Source organism: Protopterus annectens, chromosome 9.part0 (genome assembly GCF_019279795.1).
Source record: "Protopterus annectens isolate FY-2018-M chromosome 9.part0, PAN1.0, whole genome shotgun sequence".
Taxonomy (NCBI): domain Eukaryota; kingdom Metazoa; phylum Chordata; order Ceratodontiformes; family Protopteridae; genus Protopterus; species Protopterus annectens.
The window spans coordinates 638,943,005-638,963,919 of record NC_056743.1 but is presented as its reverse complement, the minus strand read 5'-3'; the positions used below and the strand labels follow the sequence as shown (position 1 = coordinate 638,963,919).

At 39.9% G+C, this 20,915-nt stretch overlaps 1 protein-coding gene across 3 annotated transcripts in view; it reads left to right on the top strand.

Moving 5' to 3' along the window:
* EHMT2 (euchromatic histone lysine methyltransferase 2) overlaps window positions 1–20,915 on the top strand; it is a 1,701,692-nt gene that overhangs the window by 1,465,719 nt on the left and 215,058 nt on the right. For all 3 annotated transcript variants that reach the window (XM_044083219.1, XM_044083218.1, XM_044083217.1), the window contains one exon: window positions 6,076–6,162. In XM_044083219.1, the coding sequence (XP_043939154.1) occupies window positions 6,076–6,162 (87 nt within the window). The remainder of the gene's footprint in view (window positions 1–6,075; window positions 6,163–20,915) is intronic.

The following is a 20,915-nucleotide window of genomic DNA, read 5'->3' as shown; positions in this document are numbered from 1 at the left end:
GTTGTAGTGGGTGAAAGCGCTTAACCGTATTGGATTGATTTTTGTTATTTAAGTGCATTTACCGTTTTGTATCGTTGTCCTTCTTTGGAATAAAGGACATTGATTTACTTGTTCAGTTCGCATCAGTTTGGAGTTTATTCTTCAGTGTCCTATTCCACCAGGATTCCTCATATTTGGTATTTGTTGCTGAATTTTATTTGGATTTACCTTGCGTTTTTATGTGGTTATTTCGACAGCGCAAGGTTATAAAAGAGCCGTGGCACTTATTGGATGGTTTGTGACTTAACGTTGTAAGTTGTTTTCGTGATTTTTATTCAGTTGTCTTCTCAGTCATGGACATATCCGGTGTGGGCTCACCTATTTCAGCAGCGGTCAATATTGATAATAATGATAATAATGAGGTCGCATCTCTTAAGAGCGACATTGGCAAGCTTTTTGGTCTTCTTGGGAGCTTGCAAAGGATTCCTGGTGTACATGAACCAAGGGTTCTTTCTACTACCTCACCATTGGTTAGAACTGGTGGGGAATCGGACAATTATCATCCATTGAAGGAGGAGGTTGTTAAAGACAAGCAGACCCCCCCACACACTATTGGGTCCAACGGTTTTGGATATGGAGCATCAGTATTAGGAGGCCAACGCCCAACAGGAGATGACAGTTTTTCATTGCCAAATGGACAGGCAAGTTACAGTCCGAAAGGGACTTTTAATAGATTGGACATAACTGAACCAGTAAACAATAGTAAGATCAACATTACTGATTTTACCTTTGACTTTTCTATATACGATGTGGAGGAGGAAGGTAAATGTACTGGTGCCAAACCCAAGCGAATACTTCCTATTAAAGCCTATTCTGCTATTACAAACAGTTTCCCGCATAACAAACAAGGTTCTGGTTCAAAAGGTTTCGTTTCCAATCAACCAGCCGGTCATGATTTGCAGTTTAACAAATTTTTGACTACTGACTATAAATTTGATAACGTTATTACAGGTCAAAAGGACATTCAGAATTCCCCAAAGGATTTGGGGTGTTTAAAAGACATGATTTTTTCACTTGGTAAACAACTTAAAACCATTAATGAAATTAAGGCTGACAATGCTTATTTACATAAGTGTTTGGAAATGAAAATTGTGCCCATGGGTTTCAGATTTTATAAGACACCCATGGGTATAGTTTTTTCTGATAAAAATGTAACTGAATTTAATACCTTTTTTGACCAATGTGGGTTTAACGTTATGAAAATTCTTATTAAATACAATGACGAAAGGTTGAGTCAGTTGATACATGATACTGAGGAATTAAATATGAAGATTACAGGTGATTTATTATTTTTCAGACTGGGAAAGGTTGTATAAGAAACAATATAATTTGGCAGACAAGTGGGTGGAAAATATATGTATTAGGAAACAAAAAGAAATTAATAAGGGATAGCGAACAGTACAAAAATGGTAAGGCGTATGATTGGTATAATTATAAGGATAGAAATAGTAGTTTACAAGGTAATAAAGTTGACCATCCATATGAGACAGGTCAAGAGGATTATAAGAAATATAATTCCCATTTTCAGAGGGCGGATTCCAAAAAAGGGCAGTCGCATCGGAATATTTACCAACAAGATCATCGGTCAACTTGGAAACCCAGGCAGGGACAGTGGGGGGGGGGGGGGGGCAAAACACCGTGGAGGGAAAGAAATTAACTGATTTAGTGTGTTCTGATATCATCAGGGAGGACTATAGATACACATGCAGAAACTTCAATATTTACAATTTTTCTAGTTTGGATATACACAAGACTCGTTTTGAGCTTTTATGCAAAGGTATGAAATTTATTCCTAATACCCATTTTTGTGTGGTGGATGTTTTATGTGAATTAAAAAAATTCATTAGAAAGATGAATTTAGGAATTTTCTTTAATGATAAAAATTATATTGAAAAAGCTATATTAAAAAATTATGATAATTCTTTGAGAGTTAAAAATACATTTATACCCCCCAGTCATCCTAAGGTTGACTTGTATGAGAAAGTAGTAACTAGAGAAATTTATCGGGTATCTAAAAATATAAATGATAATGTTACCAACAATTTATCTAATGAAGAAAGAGAGACACTTAAGTCTGTCCAGGACAATTCCAATGTTAGAGTGATGAAGCTGGATAAGGGGGGTGGTATAGTGATATATGACAGCTTAAAATATTTAAAAAAAATATATGATATTTTATATCATACAGGGAATTACCAAAATATTTCTATTAATGAGATAAATATAGCTTACTGACGTATTGATTCCTATTTAGAGGAATTTTATATAGATGGTAGAATTAATAAGGAGACTTATTTTTCTACAAGTGAAATATCCTAGGTTAGCAACCATCATCGGTATTCCCAAAATACATAAGAATACCTTAGACCCCCCTTTCCGGCCTATTATATCTGGTAGTAAATCTAAAACACTCCCTATGTGAAAATATATAGATTGTTCATTAAAACATATTTGTTTGTGTCTTTCGGCTTTTCCCGGTTAGGGGTTGCCACAGCGGAACTCTGGTCCGCTAATGATTGGCAGTTGATTTCTATGTAGCAGCTTGCCAGGCCTGCCGCACAACCTTCAACGAAGGTACACCCATTCACGCATGTCTCCACGCAGAAGACGCTCTAGCTGAGAATCGAACTGGACAGCGTCTTACTGTGAGGCGACAACGCTACCACAGCACCCACCACCACATTAAAACATATATATAGTAAAATTCCCCATATGGTAAAAGATTCTTGGGAATTTTTGGGAATGTTTCCTACAAATACTAATATGGATAATTTGTTTTTTGTTACTGTAGACGTTGTTGATCTTTTTTCAAGCATACCAAAACAAGCTGGTTTGGATGCTTTTTGTAATAGTATTACATCCTTTGCCAATCTTACTTGGGAACAGATAAGTCGTAATTATGGAGTTGATGACCTTAGTGTTAGAACACAATTTTATTTATTTTGAAGGTGAGTACTTCAAGTAAACCAGGGGGGTAGCTATGGGTGCTGCTTGTGCACCCATCTTTGCCAACCTGGCTATGCTTGATTGGGAACTCCCCTCCCTTTTCCCATGTGAATATTTCAAAAATGTCAGACATTATTCAAGGTTCCTGGATGACATGTACATCTTATGGGATGACAGTGTGGAAAAATTAGACAAGTTTTTAAAGTATCTAAATACCACTAGTGAATATCTGAAATCCACGTATACATATAATAGTGAGGGGATTGCATATTTGGATATATATATTTATAAACATGATTCAACATTCCAATCAAAAATATATAGGAAAAATACTTTTACTAATGACTGTTTGGAATATAGCAGCTGTCATCCTTTGAATATGAAACATAACATTTTTAAAGGGCAAGTTATCAGAGCTGCACGTATGACGTCTGATGTGAATGTGTTGACAGGTGAAGTTGAGTTTATTACGCAATTGTTTGTTGAGAGAGGTTATCCTGAGAAAATTTTATCTACTATAGGCAATTATGTCATTCAAGAAAGGGACAGAAAATACTGTCCTTTATTGGGAAAGGGATTCGAATCCGGGCATATGATTAAAGATGATAAAGGAGATAGAAGACAGTCTAACGGTCATCACAGATCCTTAATATTATTATATAGCCCAGTAGTTGACAAAGTTATTTATCTTGTAAACAAATTTTGGTACCTGATTTCTCAGGATCCTAAACTGATACAAATAATGGGGAAAAATCGAGAATCACATACAAAATGGGTAAAAATATTAAAAATGTATTGATACCCAGGAAAAGGCAAAGGGATAGGAGATCAAATGAATTAATTCATACCTATAAATGTGGTTCTTGTAACCAGTGTAAGTATATCATAGAAAACAAAAAAATTGATAATCCAAAATGAGGCTCTCACAATTATTAAACCCAAATATGGGAATTGTAGGACTAAGATGATAATTTATATTGCCAAATGTAGTGAGTGCATATGTTTTTATGTAGGCAAAACAGAGCATTGTTTTCGACAACGCATTTGACCATATTTATAGTATTCACAAAAAAGATGTAACAAATCCACTGTATTGGCATATAATTTCCACTGATGAAACACATAATTTTAAGTTTGCTATTCTTGAAACCATCGCTGTTGATTCTATAGGTGGAGATTACAAAACAGTGCTGAGTTTTAAAGAGGTCTGGTGGCAACTTTTATTAGATGCCACCACATACCCTGGCCTCAACGATTTTATTTCTTGTAAACCAATTTTAGAATATTGTATATGATTGTTTATCATTTATTAATTATTTAACTTATTTCACATGTATATTTATTGTGGATTTTTTATATATATATTAATTTCATATTATTGTATTATGTACAAGTATACATTGGTCAGATCATACCTATACGTTTGTGAGGTTGTATAGGTGAAGTGATTGTTAGGCATTTTTTGAGATATGGCTCATTATAGGTTTATTACAGGATTTTTGTGTACATATTTCAGATTTATTATTATTATGCAGAGTGCTTATTTTAAATGTTTTAAATCAACAGGAACATGGATGCTTGAGTGTGGTTATTGTGATGAATTTTGTTGTTGAATTTTTTGCACGAACCACACTGATAGATTTTGTATATGTTGAAGTATTAGGAAGTTTAGTGAGGCCTGTAAGGGGTGGAGTATAATGTAGGACAGAACACAGGAAATGACGTAATTTTCAGCTTCCTGTTGGCGCCATTTTTAAATCTAATGATTGGTGTATAAGGGCAGGGGCCGGTATTTGCTATACAGGATATTACATCAGTTTCCGCTTCCTTTTGGCGCCTTATTTCTTTTAAAAGGATTTTATTTTATTCAAAAGGTTCTGATGAAGCCCATGAGTTGTAGTGGGTGAAAGCGCTTAACCATATTGGATTGTTTTTTGTTATTTGTAAGTGCATTTACCGTTTTGCATCGTTGTCCTTCTTTGAAATAAAGGACATTGATTTACTTCAGTTCGCATCAGTTTGGAGTTTATTCTTCAGTGTCCTATTCCACCAGGATTCCTCATATTTGGTATTTGTTGCTGAATTCTGTTTGGATTTACTTTGAGTTTTTTTGTGGTTATTTCGACAGCGCAAGGTTATAAAAGAGCGGTGGCACTTATTGGATGGTTTGTGACTTAACGTTGTAAGTTGTTTTCATGATTTTTATTCAGTATATAAATTTAAGGAAGAGCAGTTAAAAGCAGAAATTATGGTATGAGAAAAAATGTGACAACACTGTATATGATTTGTTCTAGAAAATGAATTTGCTGTGAAGAATCTCTTGTGCCTGTGTAGGTGTCTTGGACTGTATACACAAATGTAGAACCTTATGTACCTGTTTGTCTGTAGTAATGGCCTTTTAATAGTCTGAGTATTTAGCTATTGGTCTGTTGCAGCATGCATCATCTGTTTTGTTTCTGTTTTGCTGGTGCTTCTAGTTGTTGTTGTTGTTGTCTTTCGGCTTTTCCTGGTTAGGGGTCGCCACAGCGGAACTCTCGTCCGCTAATGATTGGCAGTAGATTTTCACGAACGCAGAGGTGCAAGTTCAACCTTCAACGAAGGCACGCCCATTTGCTTCTAGTAATGATGTAAAAAAAATAGTCCGTTGAGAGATGGTATGATCACAGAGTAAGCTAGGAGAGTTGAGGGTTTTGAGACTAGTCTGGTGCTATATTAAATAGGAAAGAATTTATTTTCACAAGCAATACTGAGTAAATTTCATTATTCATTGATGTTTCTCTTTGGGTGTATGGTGTTTTCCATTTTAAACAGAGATGATGTGTGTGTGTTTCAGAAGTCATCAGTTAATAGTTGTAGATTTTACCTCCCTTCTTTGAAGACAAGATCAATTTTTGGTTTTATGCATTTTTTACTGACTCAGAATAGTAGGCTAGTGTTTAATACAGGCCGTAGATTGTCTCTTAGAGCATTTCTTACAACTGTGGCCTGATTTCTCCAATCTAATATGAAGACCACTTGATAAGTAGCATTTTTGTCTTATTGCTGTTTGTTTTACCAAGACCTCTTATTTTTTTCTTTTTCTCTGCACAGGGCTCGTTTACAGTTATACCGTACTGCCAAGATGGGCTGGGGTGTCAGAGCAGTACAGGAAATCCCTCAAGGGACCTTCATCTGCGAGTGAGTTTCTTGTTTTTTGTATTGGCACTGTTTTCTGTTCTTTTCCATCCTAGCATATGACAATTGTTGACCTGGCTGTACACTTGGACTGTGGATAGATTAGATTTGACTTTGTGGGCACCCTACAGTAGATAATTGTTGGGATTTATAATGCCATTTTAATCTCCGCTACCCCCCACCTTTTTCTCCATATCCTTGGTTGTACATTCCTTTTGCATGTTGTGATGTCACAGTGAGCTAGGAGAGCACACATATCAATGATTCCCAGTTCTTTACAGATGCTCACACACAGGATATATCTTGAACTAAGTACAGACCTTCTAAATTTTCATTTAGCCCTCAAAGTAAACCAGTATCTACACCAGCCTTGTCTCTGTTATCTGGATTGAGAATCACTGAGAGTACCGAATAGAAATGTGATGTGCTTCCTCTAAATCCTCAGTGCAGAACCCAAGTTGCAATTGATGTAGTATGCATACTAAGATCAAGGTTACATTATTTTGGAGAATTCCCTTACTTTGAGATGGAGTAATCTCACGATTAGTATATGCAAGTAGAGTGAGAGGGTAAAGGGGTGCAGTTTGTGTTACAGCAAGTTTTAGTTTTCATTTGCTGTTTTAGTTTACAGTTGTTGTTTTGGGATCACACTTTTAATTGTAGCCACAAACTAAGGACACTACAGTAGTTGAATCCAATGTATTCCACAGTAACGAAATTTTCAGTTAAAAACTTCAGGTTTCCAATAAAAACTTCAAGTTAAGCGCATTGCCACTAAATGTGGGACTTCATCTACTGCGGTGTCCTTAGTTTGTGGTTACAAGTTTTGGACCTTATCACACTTTTAATTGTTGTTTTAAAGTTCCCTGCATTTCTGCCACAGATCCAAGCATGATATCAAATGCTGCTTTAACAAATCTGTAAGTTCTCTTGTTTTAGTCCAGCCATCCAGATGTAAAGATTAAGACAAAGACCTGCCTGACGTTCCACAAGATGAACACAGGGATCAGCAAAAAGTTCCATTATTTCATTTCAGGCCAGTACCAGAGTGTTAGGAGGGGCGAAGGAGCAGGGTGCTAAGTACTGAGCACAACTTCCTCAATGTAAGTCTGCCTCCAAGGCAACTTCCTCCTTGATTAGTGAAGGGTTGCACTTTATTGTGTCACTGAATAAACAAGAGGCCTGCGAGAGGTGCTTCCCAAGCAACCACTTTGAGAGGAGGAGTGCACACCAGGGTGTGTGCATCTCTTCTTTACTGGTTTAGCAGCCAGAAGATCTGAGGGAGTAGTTCCTTGACTCCTTGGTATTGTCAAGACTGTTAATAGTGAGGACTGGAATTCTTATTCCAAGACTTGCTCCCTTTGAGTACAGCTGGACTCATTGGTCAGATTGAGAAAGGTGTTCTGGGTCCTCCTGCACCATCAAGGCCCAGAGGACAAGCCAAATATTTGATGACTGTTGAATTGTTCTTGTATATGTGCGATCACAGGGCTTGATTCCAGTACTACCCCTCTGCAGACCTTTCCTGTCTTGGTGCCCTCTGCACTGAAATCATATCACCTGATCACCAGAACTTACCTTTTGCACACTTGATCATACACATTTTGACAAAGTGCACACTTGCCTATCCTAGAGCTTTGGGTAGAAAAGGCTGACCCCTCTACTCTGAACCAGAATGTAAACTTGGGTCCTGATGGCCCTTATGTCAGAGGCAGATAAAGACACTGATGCCCTCCTTTACTTGTATGTGCTCAAGTCTGATGATTTTTTTTTTTTGGACAAACCTTCTGACCCTTGAAGTCTAGTGTGGATTGGCCTGTGGTCCCTTTAAGTCCTTTCCAGAATTATCTGTATGTCTCTCTGGAGAAGTAGAAGCAGCTCTTGTTTCTAGCCAGTAGCCTCCATACGAATGCATAAATTGTATCCAGGAAGCATCTAAATTTTGCCTCCAAGGAAAATGATGCCCTTTCCAAATCTTCTGCAAGTAGCATGACATTCCTACCAGTCTTTGGGAGGCTTTGACGTGACCTTTCCCGTGCAGTGTAGGTCCCACTGACCACAGTACCTTGCTCCCTAATAAGAGTATAAGGTTCAAGGAATGGGTGGCACAAGATTGTTCTGTGCTGTTTTGGGGCTAGGATTCATCTGTGCAGTTAATCTGATCTGCTTGTTTTCTGCCTGGATCAGCCACTGAAGAAGCTGGCAACCCTTTAATCTGGTCTCAGAGAAGCTGGTTAGGACCCATACCACAGCTTCTGCAGTGGGCTTCTGTGTAGTTTTGTGTAGGTTTGGAAATTCTGCCTAACATCTTGTTTTTTTCTGTAGTTAATGTTAGCAGGCCTGGGTAATTGCTTGCATAAGATGATGTGACATTAGTTGCCAGAGCTCTGACATAAAACCGCCTGTCTTGATGACCAGGTCTCCTTAAATCTGGTTGTAGACCTTTAGAAGGGAGTCGCACATTGTTTACTGTTGAGAATCTTTATGATGCCACATGGGCCCTACCTTCTTGGATACTTTTCAGCTCTTTAGCCCACTGCATAGGGTGAGGAAAGGCCATGAGACATCAAGCAGTCCTGGGCATGTTACTCAGGATGGTGACTCAGTGGCCTGGCAGTCTGTAATCCCGACCACTATCCATGGGTGGGAGCCTTCACTTTTATTAAGGGTTGGAGAGCCATTAGTAAAGAACAGGTGGGTGCTAGAAGCGAGTACAAATGGTCATGTCTTGCAACTCTCTTAGGTCTTTTTCTTTGAAAAATCTCCACCAAGAAGACTACACTGTGTCTACAGTGCTATTGGAATAAGCCCAGATAATACACTTCAGTTATGTTCTAGAGATCTTTGTAATGAAACCAGAGATTCTAATCAACCGTCTTAATTCTAAGAAGAACAAACATCTTCTTTCCCGCCCTGGACTTCTTTATGGTTTTCTGGAGGTTTGAGAGTGCTGATTAACTATCCTTGTGCTATTGCTTGAAGTTAAGGTTTGCAGGCTTTGGTAGTTGCATGCCTAAGACTTCTGTGCAAATCCAGCATGTCAGGTTTTGAATGGTGACTCTCCGAGGGGTCTTGTCCTGGCGCTGACAGACTGCACGGGTGCTATCAGTGGACATAATGGCTGTCTTGCAACATCAAGGTTCTTTAGTTTCACTGTGGTTGGGTGTCAGTTTCAGTACAAAATGTCTGCTGTTTACCTTGATGCTTGCTGTGGTGATGAATACTCTGCTGGAGAGGGACTGACATGTTTTTCCTTACTTTGATAGCTAGCTTTGGTGGCCCCATCAAGTCTTCATATCAGCTGCCCTGGTTTGTATTACACTGTCAAAGCTCAGGCTTAGCTTGCAGTTCCCCATAATCTGGTAAATTACTTCTTTGAATCTGACTCATGGGACTGCCTTCAGTGAGACACAGCTTTTACGTTCTGCAGTATTGGTCAGTGTTCATCATGATTACTACAACTTCATCATCCCTAATGAGTGAAAGTTACACTGCAGGCAAACCTCTGATCATCTGGCCTAACTTTTCTGAGTTGTGAACATCTGCGTGAGCTGGATTCTTCCTCATCATGTAGTCATCAGTAGAGCATATAGTGTAAAGGGAAGAGCAGCCCATGCCATCTTCAGTTTCTTTTTTGATGTAAATGATCAGAAGTGTGTTTAATCTGTACAAACTCCAGAGCTGCATTAAGTACCAGAATTTAACATACCAGAATTTAACATTTTTGTGTTAACTTGTAGACTTGTGTTATATTGTTGCTGTTTGCTGTACTAATCTTTTTTTGTAAGTGATTTATTTTGGAGGAAAATGTCATCATCACCAAGTGTGTCTGTAGCTGACAAATACTACCCAAGGATTAATCTCCTTCATTGTTTACAATTGTGGTGGGAGCCATCAATTGTCTGATGTGAATACTGTGCATTTTTAACTAGAAAACACTGCAATGAAGGATGTATAACTTAGTCATTTTTTAGGACATAAAAAGCATCTGACCTTAGGCAGGGCATATCCGCATTTTCTGAGGGAGTGGGTGGTCTGCTATAGGTGTAAGCAAGCTTTCCAAGGAAGAATAATCTGCTACAGTTGTGAGCAAACATTCTAATAGCCAGCATAAGATGGATCAGTGGATCTAATTGGCTGCAAAAGTTGCCACAAGCAGAGAGCTTGAGAATTTTGAGACCCTTTCGATCCTAGGCGAGCCTAAGAGCATCAGCCATAGAGGCATGCAGCTTTTCCAGTTCCTGGCGCCATCTCCTCCTTTCATATCCAAAAATGTCACTGCCTGTTTGGAGGCCAACAGCAAGATATAGTCGTATCAAACTTTCCAAACGTATACATATTGATTTGCTGTGTCACAGCTGAATATCATTTCAAGGCATCTGCAAAGGACCAGCTTGAGGTGCTCGCATGTAGAGAGTGGTGCCCTGCTTCTGTATCTCGTTCATGCCTGCCTGCTCTCAGTTGATGAGGTGTTATTCTCTTGTACTGGTAGGCTACACGGTCTTTGCCTGGAGCTTGAATTGTACTGAAATTAAATTAAAAAAAAAAAAGAACTTGAGCAAGCAAAGCAGTTTTAGGCAAAAATCATTTTGTCACCTTTAATCTGCTTAATCACAACATTGCATAGCCCAGGTTCTTTGCCATAATTTGGTACATTCTAACAGTATTTCTGTATACAATTTGAGATTAGCTACAAGTGCTGTACACAGCCTGCGTATGATGTGTTGTAGGCACAATTGAGGGTTAGGTAGCCCACACAAGTAGTGCTGCAGCTTGGAGTGGAATACAGCAAGATCAGCACTTGTAAGTGTGGATGAAATATACACTGATTTTTGCCTTAGCAAGGAAGTGACCTGTTGTGTGCAAAAAAAAAATCTAGGATTACTGAGTCCTTATTGCTCTGCCTGTAGTCCAGATTCTCAGCTGTGGTGCATCTCTTCCATTCATGTGTGTCTTGGTGGTCTTTTTTTATTATTGGCAGTTCACCAAAGAATGTGTAGCAAGCCTGCACTTCCACCAGGAGAACCTCTTACCTCCAATATGGCATTTGCCACAGAAAGGAAAAGAGCCTTTCCTCGTATAGTCATCTGACTTGGGCATTGAGAAAGAAGAACATCTTTATTCCACACAGATATATTCTTTGGTCAGATAAAATACAGATGTTGAAAAACAATCCTTGTCATCATTTGACCGTCTTTGGAAAAATAATGAATTTAATGCAGGATCATTTTACATAGGGAGCCAGGTGTCAGGGAGCTCAAATCTCTGGTTGTCCCTACATTTTTTCAGACATTTAAAGATATATACAAGAGCAGCTATTATGAGCCTGATTTTCAGTCATTAGTATTCAAGAAACATGTAGCTTTTTTAAAGGGTATCAGGCTGCTGTGTCAAAGCAAATTACCTTGGCCAAAAACAGTATTTCAAAAGAAAACCAATAAACAGTTTTAGGCAGAAATCAAAACAACTTTTACAGATAAAACTTCTTGGTTAGTATTGATCAGTGCACTACCCTGGTAAACAAATATAAATAAATATATTTAGCAAAATCTGTCCTACTTTCCTAAAAGGAAATCTCCACCTTTTAATACAGGTTAAGGTTAACTCAACCCTTATGTTGTATTTCTCCTTACAAGATGGTTCCAGTGTTGTGTAGGTACCAAAAACCTGCTTATACTTTATAAAACTTTGATTTCCTTGCCTTAGAGTCAAAGGAGGGGAAAGCCCACTCAGGGTGGCAGGTCTATCTATGAGGTGTTCTGATACTGTTTTAAGGTCTTTTAGGCTTTCTTGTGACATCCTTCCTGGAGGGGATATATATCTGGTGCACAGATCCATAGGAAGAGAAATCTCCCATTGACTGTATCAGTCCTTACACAGGTGGTGTGCATGAGCATTTTCTACTTTACAAAAGAAAGGTGACCAGAAGCGTGGCTGTGCCAGTACCATGAACTGTGTCCCACCCCTTCAGCTGTTCAAGTGAAGAAGAGCAAAACAAAACCACTTCACTGTAACAAACCAATTGCTTCATTGTAAGCAATCAGCATATTACAGTTAGAGCTGCTGTATATAAATGTAGCAAACAGTTGTTAAAGTTTATACTTTGCCTGCATGGTGCAGTACAGCCCTCAGGTTTGATTGCATATACAATATCAGTTTTTAAAAGACTCTGTTACATTAAAGAAAGATTGAGTTTGGCCAATCATGTTCCTCCCACACACTTTGCACCTGGAGCATTTGTCCCCCTTGCCCTGCCCTGGCTACACTACTGAATGTGTTTATTGGCAACAACCATGATATACAGCAGAATTTAATTTAGCCTAGGTATGCTATGTGCTCGTTCATTAAAAACATTAAGAAAAGGAAATCAAAAGTACTTTTACCTGTGTGTTAACATCCACCCATTCTTCCTCAACCCCTTTTCCCATTTTTCACATGGGGTCGGGGTGTCACTTCAGCAATGACAATCAACTCAAGCCAAGGTTTACACCACCAGGTGGCTACCACTGCTGCAGTAGTTCATTCATACCACTCACTCACACCTACGGCCAATTTCGAGTGCCCGGTCCACCTACTGCATGTCTTTGGAATGTGGGAGGAAACAGGAGCACCCAGAGGAAACTCAGGTGACTGCAGGGGAGACATGCAGACTCCACACAGAAGGCACCCCAGCCAAGAATCAAACCGGAGGACCTCTTGCTGTGAGGCCACAATGCTGACCACTGCACCATGTGTATGTCTGTAAAGGAATTCGATATGTAGAAGTGATATTGCTGTAATTTAAATCATTAGATGAGCAGAATAACAAGAAAAGATTGAAAATACAGTGCCACAAGACATCTCTGCCTCAGGAAAAAAATATTGTTCAGAGTTGAGGAATAGAAAGTTGGGGAACACTCTGTTGTAGATTTAATTTAGTAAGGGAACAAAGAACATGGAATTAGTTATAACATGAAAAAAATAATTTTCTACAACATTTAGTACCCGTTTTTTCACTGAACTGATCTCAATTTTTAGAGAGACTGCTTAGAGTGGGGTTTAAGAAAAGCAAGTACTATCATTAAAGGACACAACTCAGTTTTTACAGCGGTGGTCACAATGTCATAGTGCTGATACTTACTTTCCAACCCTATGTGTTGATTCCATTTTTACCATGATACCAAACAAAGTTGGGGTTCAGTCAATGAAAGAAGTTTTGCTAGATTTCGCAGAGTACACTCAGGCTTACATAACTACACTGTGACAGCTGCTAATGCTTGTCCTCACAAATGTGTTTCTCTGTCAGAAGAAAATATACAAATGAAAGGTGTAGCGATGGGCACACCCATTGCTAACATGCATGCAAACATCAGTATGTATATTTGGGAGACGATATTCATCTTAGCAATTGAAAACCCATTTAATAGTCAGGTTTTATTTTATTAATGGTTAGTGGATTATCTGTTTCTCATATGGAGTGACAATACAAAACAGTTTTAAATGTTTCATTTTATTTCAAGCACATCCAACTTTTTAAAGTTTAAGAAAATGTTGCCTTTAGTCACACCGATTTTCTTGACGTCTCTCTCTCTCTATATATATATATATATCAGAATACTGATGGTACACTCGTTACTACACTCTACAGGAAACCTGTGAAACTGAACTCCTATTTACATAAAAGTAGCATGCACCCTTAGTTTATATTTGATAATATAGTCAGGAATCAGATAATGCGAGCAGCTCGATTAAACACATCCGACTGCCTGATGAGTAATCAGCTAAGGGAAATGACTAATGATTTTATAATGAAGGGATATGATAACAATGAAGTTGAGCAGAGACATTCCACTACTGCCAGATCCACCTTTCTGTTGAACCAGTTACTGATAGAAGTATTCCCTTGCTTTCTAAACCAGAGAGGACAGTGAGATGCATGCTAACTTATAATAAAAATACTAACACTGTTAGACAAATTATAAATAAATACTGGTATTTTTGCAGGATGTGCCCAAGTTAAGAACAGTGATTTCAGATAGACCACAATTTGGCTATAAGAAAAATGTAAATCTGAAACGGTTAACTTTGTTATATATAACATAGATCACTCATTCCTGCCCTGGTCACAACCACTAAAAAGGGTACCTTTAAGTGTGGAAACTGTCTTTTGAAAGGATATGTATACTGATTGTTAATGCAGTGAATGGTCACGAATTTGAGCTAAGAGCGACAGGGAGTTGTAAATTTAGTATATCTGGCTTTGTGTGTATGCTGTGATGCTTACCGTGTACGTAAGACTAAGCAGGAATTGAAACAACGTATTAGTAATCGTGAAATTAAGATACCAGTATTAACTAATGCGCTGTATAAACACAAACCTGATAAGAGGCAAGAGCATGATTTTAAATTTTGTATTTTGCATGTTATCAGTCTTTGTGTGGTGATAACATTTCTCATTATACTGAATTAGATGAATTTTATTGGATTTTATGCTTGAAAGAGCACTTATCCGGGACTGAATGGGCACGTATCTTTGAAACCACTTCTTAGTGACATACATATGAAATGATTTTGTAAATATAAATTCAATCTTTTGATTTTAGTATGTTTTATTTATTTGCATATTTAAGTAATTTCATGGAACTTTATTTCATTTTAAATGTGCCACGTGACTAGCATTTATACATCATGTGATCATCTCACATTGTATTTAAATGTCACTTAACTAACATATATCATGTGACATTCTACTTTGTATTTAAGTAGTGGTTGCACTTTTCTGTATAGATTTGCCTGAAGAAGCCATGCTGTGTGGTGAATGTTTTTAACTTGGTATCTTGGAATAAACAAAATTGTACTTCTAGTGCTTTGTGTGTTTACTCAGTAGTTCTTGTTTTTATAAACTTAAAAATTAGCATACATTTAGTCAGCAGTAAAGTGCTGTATTAGCTTGAACTGTGCTGTAGGATCTTCCACCTGCTTACCCCCACAGCCAGAACAGTTGCTGCTAGAAATGTCCTTATGGCCGCCCAATTATATATCTCCATTCTCCTTGTAATGCTCACAAACTTGTACCCCAACAAGAGGAGGAAATGGGTGAGTTCAAGAATGGCAGCACCTCAAAACAGCATGTGTGAGGACTACAAAACAGATATGTGGCTGAGCCGTGTATATAAGTAAGGTACATAAGGAAAGCTGGCAATGAAAAGCAGAAGCTCAGAAAGTCATGAAAAGAAAAGATGGACCAGGCTAGGAAAACTTGTCTAGGCTTGCAAGGGTCCTTGGGCCATTAGCCTAGTAACCTCTTACGAACGTTAAACATTTGAAAATAAAGTTGTCAGGTTTGTAGTGCCAGCAGACCAGTGCGCATCACTGCTGTGTTCTTCAGAAATTCAGATGGCTGCCTATTCCTAGTAGTGTCACACCCCTCCTTGATTCTCTACTTTTCAAATTCCTAAAATCGGGTTACTGCACGTTTGAAGTGAAATTTACCCATTACAGAGCCAGACTACCCTCAGACATATCCAAGAAGACACTATAAAGTTAATGAGACCTCCTTTTAGGACTGTTGTTGGTGAAAAATCCTTCTCAAAATCAAGACCAGCCATGTGAAACCACAGTGTCCCGCCTTATCAATTTTGCAGTATTCTTTACTTTTGTGATATCCTGCCGAGGATAGCCAAACACTTGACGAGCATACCTAAGCCTTTACACCTTCCAGACATTGTACGTCAGATTTGTGTCCTGTAAGCAAGGCGTAGGGTATGTATGTGACATACCCATGCCTAATACTCGTACGTTCTTTGCCACCAGTCTGAACGCTACCTTTGAATTCAGTCTGTATGCCATCCCTGAGTTTGTTCCTCTACTGAGACTTCTAAAGAGAAGTGACCCTTTGGGGTTTATTCCTTTCTTTTTTTTCTCCTCTTTAGTTTGTTGTCATGTCATCCAGAAAGGGAAAATGTGAGAGTGGGAGGCAGATTCCCCATAAAGATTGACATGAGAAGTGCCTTTTTTGTTTGGGTGCTACACCTGACCATCCACAGTGTGAAATTTGTCGGGCATTTGACCCTGAGACACTCCATCCACAGTCATCTCTCATCCCTTCCTGTTTAGAAAACTAATGTCTGAAGCTTTTGGCTTGAGGTATCATGGCTTATTCAGCCTGCCCCCAGAGTTAAGCCAGCATTTAAGAAGAAAAGCCAAAAATGTATGTACTGATCCTGCTGCTGTCCAACCTGCACTGGACATCTCCATTGGGTTGGATGAAGAACCCGAGGACTGTCTGGTGCCAACATCAGTTCTCTCTGCCTCTATCCATTTGGAAGCAGACATGGAGCTGGTTACCCACATGTCCACCAAGGCTGTGCATATGTCTGGTGCAGATGTAGAGGGGAAACCACGGCTGATTATATATGAGGTGCTTAGAGGGATTCCCCAAATATTAGGGACGAGGTGTCTGGTGCTCTCATCTAGGCAGGGGTCCGAACCTCTTAGATTTGTAAAGCAGATTTTCCTTTAAAAAAAGAAAAAAAGTGTCTCTTCTTTGGCTAAAGATTCTCACAAATAGTAGCAGGACTTTACTCAAGGGATGCTCAATGCCATTACGGCCCTGAACACCCCCCACCCCCACCAGGGGTTGTCTGTCCCTGCCTCTGCTCCCTGGTCTTCACTCCTAAAAGTCCTAGGATTTCTGATTCTTCTGTTGAAGTGTTGAATTCTGATTGAGTCCTTAGCACATTCCTACCAGATCCACTCTCCTTTTGCTTCGATGTCTGATGAAGACTCACTGTCCCCTGATTCTCCTTTTAAAGAACTGTCTTTTGGGGATACAGTTGTCAGCATGATGAGCACTTTAAATGGGACTGTTCCAAGATTTCTGTGTTTCAGAGGACATGATATAAACTCTTGCAAGTGGACTTGCCCAGACTTTCTGCATTCCCTCCTGTTTTAGCTGCCCTTTTGGATACATTTTCAGCAGCTTCTCAGGCTCCTGAGACTCAGTCTTCGGCTCCTAAAAAGCTACACAGATTTTATATAGTCCAAGAAGATCGTAAGTATTTGTACAAAAGTCCTTCACTTTATTTGCTGCTCTTTCCTTGTCCACACATAAGCCATCCAAACTGCTATCCTCTTCCAAGCTTTGACCTTTTGACAAGGTCAGCCATGCTATAGAGAGGTATGAGAAGAAAGTATATACTTCTGCTAGTTTGGCCTTTAGGGCTGTTCATTATCAGACCTACATGACTAGATATGCCCTGGCTCTTCTCTTCCAACTTGGGGGGGATTATGACTGATAGGCAGACATCTTACTGTCTGAATCAGGCATGTCAGGTGGCTTGCCATTCCATTAAACACAGTTATGATGCTGCTGATGCCTTCTCTAGGGCAGCTGCATCTGACTGTCTCACTAGGAGATCCTCTTGGTTGTGCCTTCAAGCCTTACCTGAAGACATTAAGGCCAAACATTTGGATTCACCCTTACTCACAATCTCTTTAGTGCTGCTGCAGAATTGTTTAGAACCCTTCAGGATAAGGGTAAAGTTATGCAGGATCTGAAGTAAATCTTTCTCCTGTCATTAGGTTCCAGAGGAATTATCCATCTAAACCTTATTTTGTCCATAGGCAGACTAGACATCATGCTAGGAGCAGGAGGGTTCTGAAGCGAATTTTCCCAGACAAGCCCATTTAGAGTTCTTGGTGCCAAAAACACCTTTTTTATAATGAATCTGACTCTGACATCCACCCCATCCCCCACCCCCCTCAGCCAGATTACTCTCTCTCTTAGGCTGACTCTTTTGTTTCCTGTTTGACAACAGATAACCATGGACACCTGCATATACTAAATTATCCAGAATGGTTATTTTATGGCTTGGAAGTTCTTTCCTCCATTCTCCAGCCTTCATCTGCCTCTTCCTTGCAGTCTCTCTAATTTTCTTTTGGTTCTGCAGGATCTGATGGAACAGGGGACCATACAACTCGAGCTCTTGTCTTAGCAGGGAAGAGGTTTTTATTCTGGAATGTTTCTGATTCCCAAGAAGGAGGGGTTATGGAAGCCCATTCTAGACCTGTTTTTTTGTCAACACCTTTCTCAAGGTCCCCTCTTTCAAGATGCGTCTTCAGACAATTTTCTCTTCTGCTGTTTCCTCAAGCTTTTATGGTATCTCTGGATTTGAAGGACACTTACCTTCATATTCCTGTTCACCTGCTCTTTGGGAGGTTTTCATGTTTTGTGTGTCTTTAGCAGTTCACTGCTTTGCCTTTTGGTCTTTCTACAGCTTCAAGTGTCCTTATCAAATGTCTGTCCCCTGTGGTAGCATTCTGCAGACATCAGGAAATTCAAATATTCCCTTATGTGGAGGACCTTTTAATCCAAGCCCCACTGTCAACAGCTCCTGCTTCAGAACCTAAACTTAACTATGCTTCTGTGTAGTGTGGGGTTCACCCTCCATCTCAAAAAGTTTGTGTTGGCTCTCTCAGGACCGTATGTTTTGGGGTTCAGGATTCATACCATTCCAATGCTGACTTGTCTCCCACCTCCCAAGGTCTTCTTTGACTACTTATTTCCAGCCTCTTTTTCCTCTTTCTCTTCCAGTTCTTCCTTCAAGGGAAATTCTCTGCTCACTGTGGTACATAGCATCCACCATTACCATGCTTCCTTTTTCCCAAATTCTAAATAAGGACTTTTCATTGGTGTTTGGCTCTAGCACTGCCATCCTCTGGAGTATCTGGTCCCACTTACCTTGTCTCAAGTTTGAGCTCTGCTGGTGGATTCACCTTATTTCCCTCAGCCCAGGTCTGCCTTTTCAGTTACCTCTCCTTACAATCACAGTTGGGAAGCCTCCTGCAACAACTAAAAAGTCCAGGTTCTTTGGTCCCCTCAACAGCTAACAGTGTCAACATTAAGGAAGTTAGGGCTGTATTTCTAGCAATTCAGACTTTTCAATCCCTTTGTATTCCAAGTCATCTAAAGGTTTTTATAGACAATACTTACAGCCATGTGGTACATCAACAAGCAAGAAGGCAAAAAATCTTATCTCCTTTGCAAGCTGGCTCTTCAGGCTTGGGATTTTGCAGTCCGCCATCACTTGGTTCTTCAAGCAGTTTACATTCCTTCAGAGCACAACCTGGTGGCAGACTCTTTGAACAGGTGCAGGAAAAAATCCTCGCGAATGGATGCTTTGCAGAGAGGTGATGTTCATCGTGTTTCACTGCTGCAGTCATTACACTTGGGTTATTCTGCCGTCAGGAGGTCCCGCAGTCGGCCAGAGTTCCAAAGTCTTGGTCCGGCGTCGGTTGCTGTCGTTTCCGCCCTGACATCAGTGCGCCAGGGGTATACTAAGATGCAGCCGACACCATTTTCTCCATCTTTCTTGCCGCGCGGTGCCCAAAGCAAAAGCAGTTCGCAAGTGCCAGTCGGCCGACTTCTGAGATATCAAATTCGATTTTCAGAACCAAAGTCTTCAATAAAGCTAAGTACTCCATTGGGGAAACTTTTTCTTGCCTCAGACCGATGTCAGTAAAGGTTAATAATTGTATTTCTTGTGGGAAGCAAATACCTCATAAGGATTTTCATTCTTACTGTATCCCATGCCTAGGCCCAGATCACGACGTCACTAGTTGTCGGTTTTGTGCTAGATTTAACAAACGTACTATTAAACGTCAGTTTGATTTTGCTCGCCATTACTTTGGCCGAAGATTTAATTATACCATGCCATCGGAACAGCCGACGACTGGAAAACACAAAAAATGCAAAGACAAGGATAAGGACAGGCATCCGAGGCCCAAAACTGACGATGAAGCCTCTTCTAGGCCAGTCACCAGTTCTCAGTGAGGCACTTTCGCAGCCCCTGACACCCGCTATCTCAGAGCCACAGGCCGCCTCCGACTCGCACATGGAGATACCTAGCCCTCTGGATACTCAAGGTGTTGGGTCTACGGAGACTAACCCTTCAGATGGGTCTGGAGCCGCTGAGCAGGCATCGGCTTCTGAGGGTGTATTCAGACCTTCACAGCTTACCATAAAAACTACAGCCAAGTCTAAAACTCCATTAAAGACAAAGAAGCAAGTACAGCATTCACCTGGACAGGCCTCCATGCCTAAAAAACAGATGCTCAAAATGGCTGAAGACTTAATTACTCTGATCAGGGGTTCCCATCCTCCTCCTGATAAAAGGCCTAGGCAGGATACAGACTATGATTCCTCTGACCAGGTTTCCATATATTCTGATACCTCTTCAGACCAGGGATACTCTTTACCCCCCTATGAGGACTCTGATGCTGAAGAATCAATTCCTTCAGCCTGTGCCTCTCCACCTGAGGATTATTCTTTTGGGGAAACTTTACATACCATGAGGGAGCATTTCCATTGGGAGGGCCAGGATTGCTCAGAATCCAAGAAAGGGCTCAGAGACTTTCTTTTATTGCCTCAGCACAGGCCCCTTGTTATTCCACCAGTGTTGGATATTGTGGATGATGTGTTCTCTGAATCCAGTTTAAATCCTGATTCTTTACCCCCTGCTCCAGTCAAGCCAGACAGGTACTACAGAGTCCCTGACTCTCGCAAATTTCTTTATAAAAACCCTGTTGCTGACCCAGAAACTATTTCCCAGGGTCCCAAAGGGGTAAAGGCTTCCACGGCTAAAAATCCAGTTCCCTCTGACAGGGATTCTGGGGCTTTAGACAGATGGGAGAAGAAAGTTTACACTTCTGCAACTTTAGCAGTGAGGGCTTTAAATTGTCAGTTTCACATGCTTAAATACCAACAATATTTAATG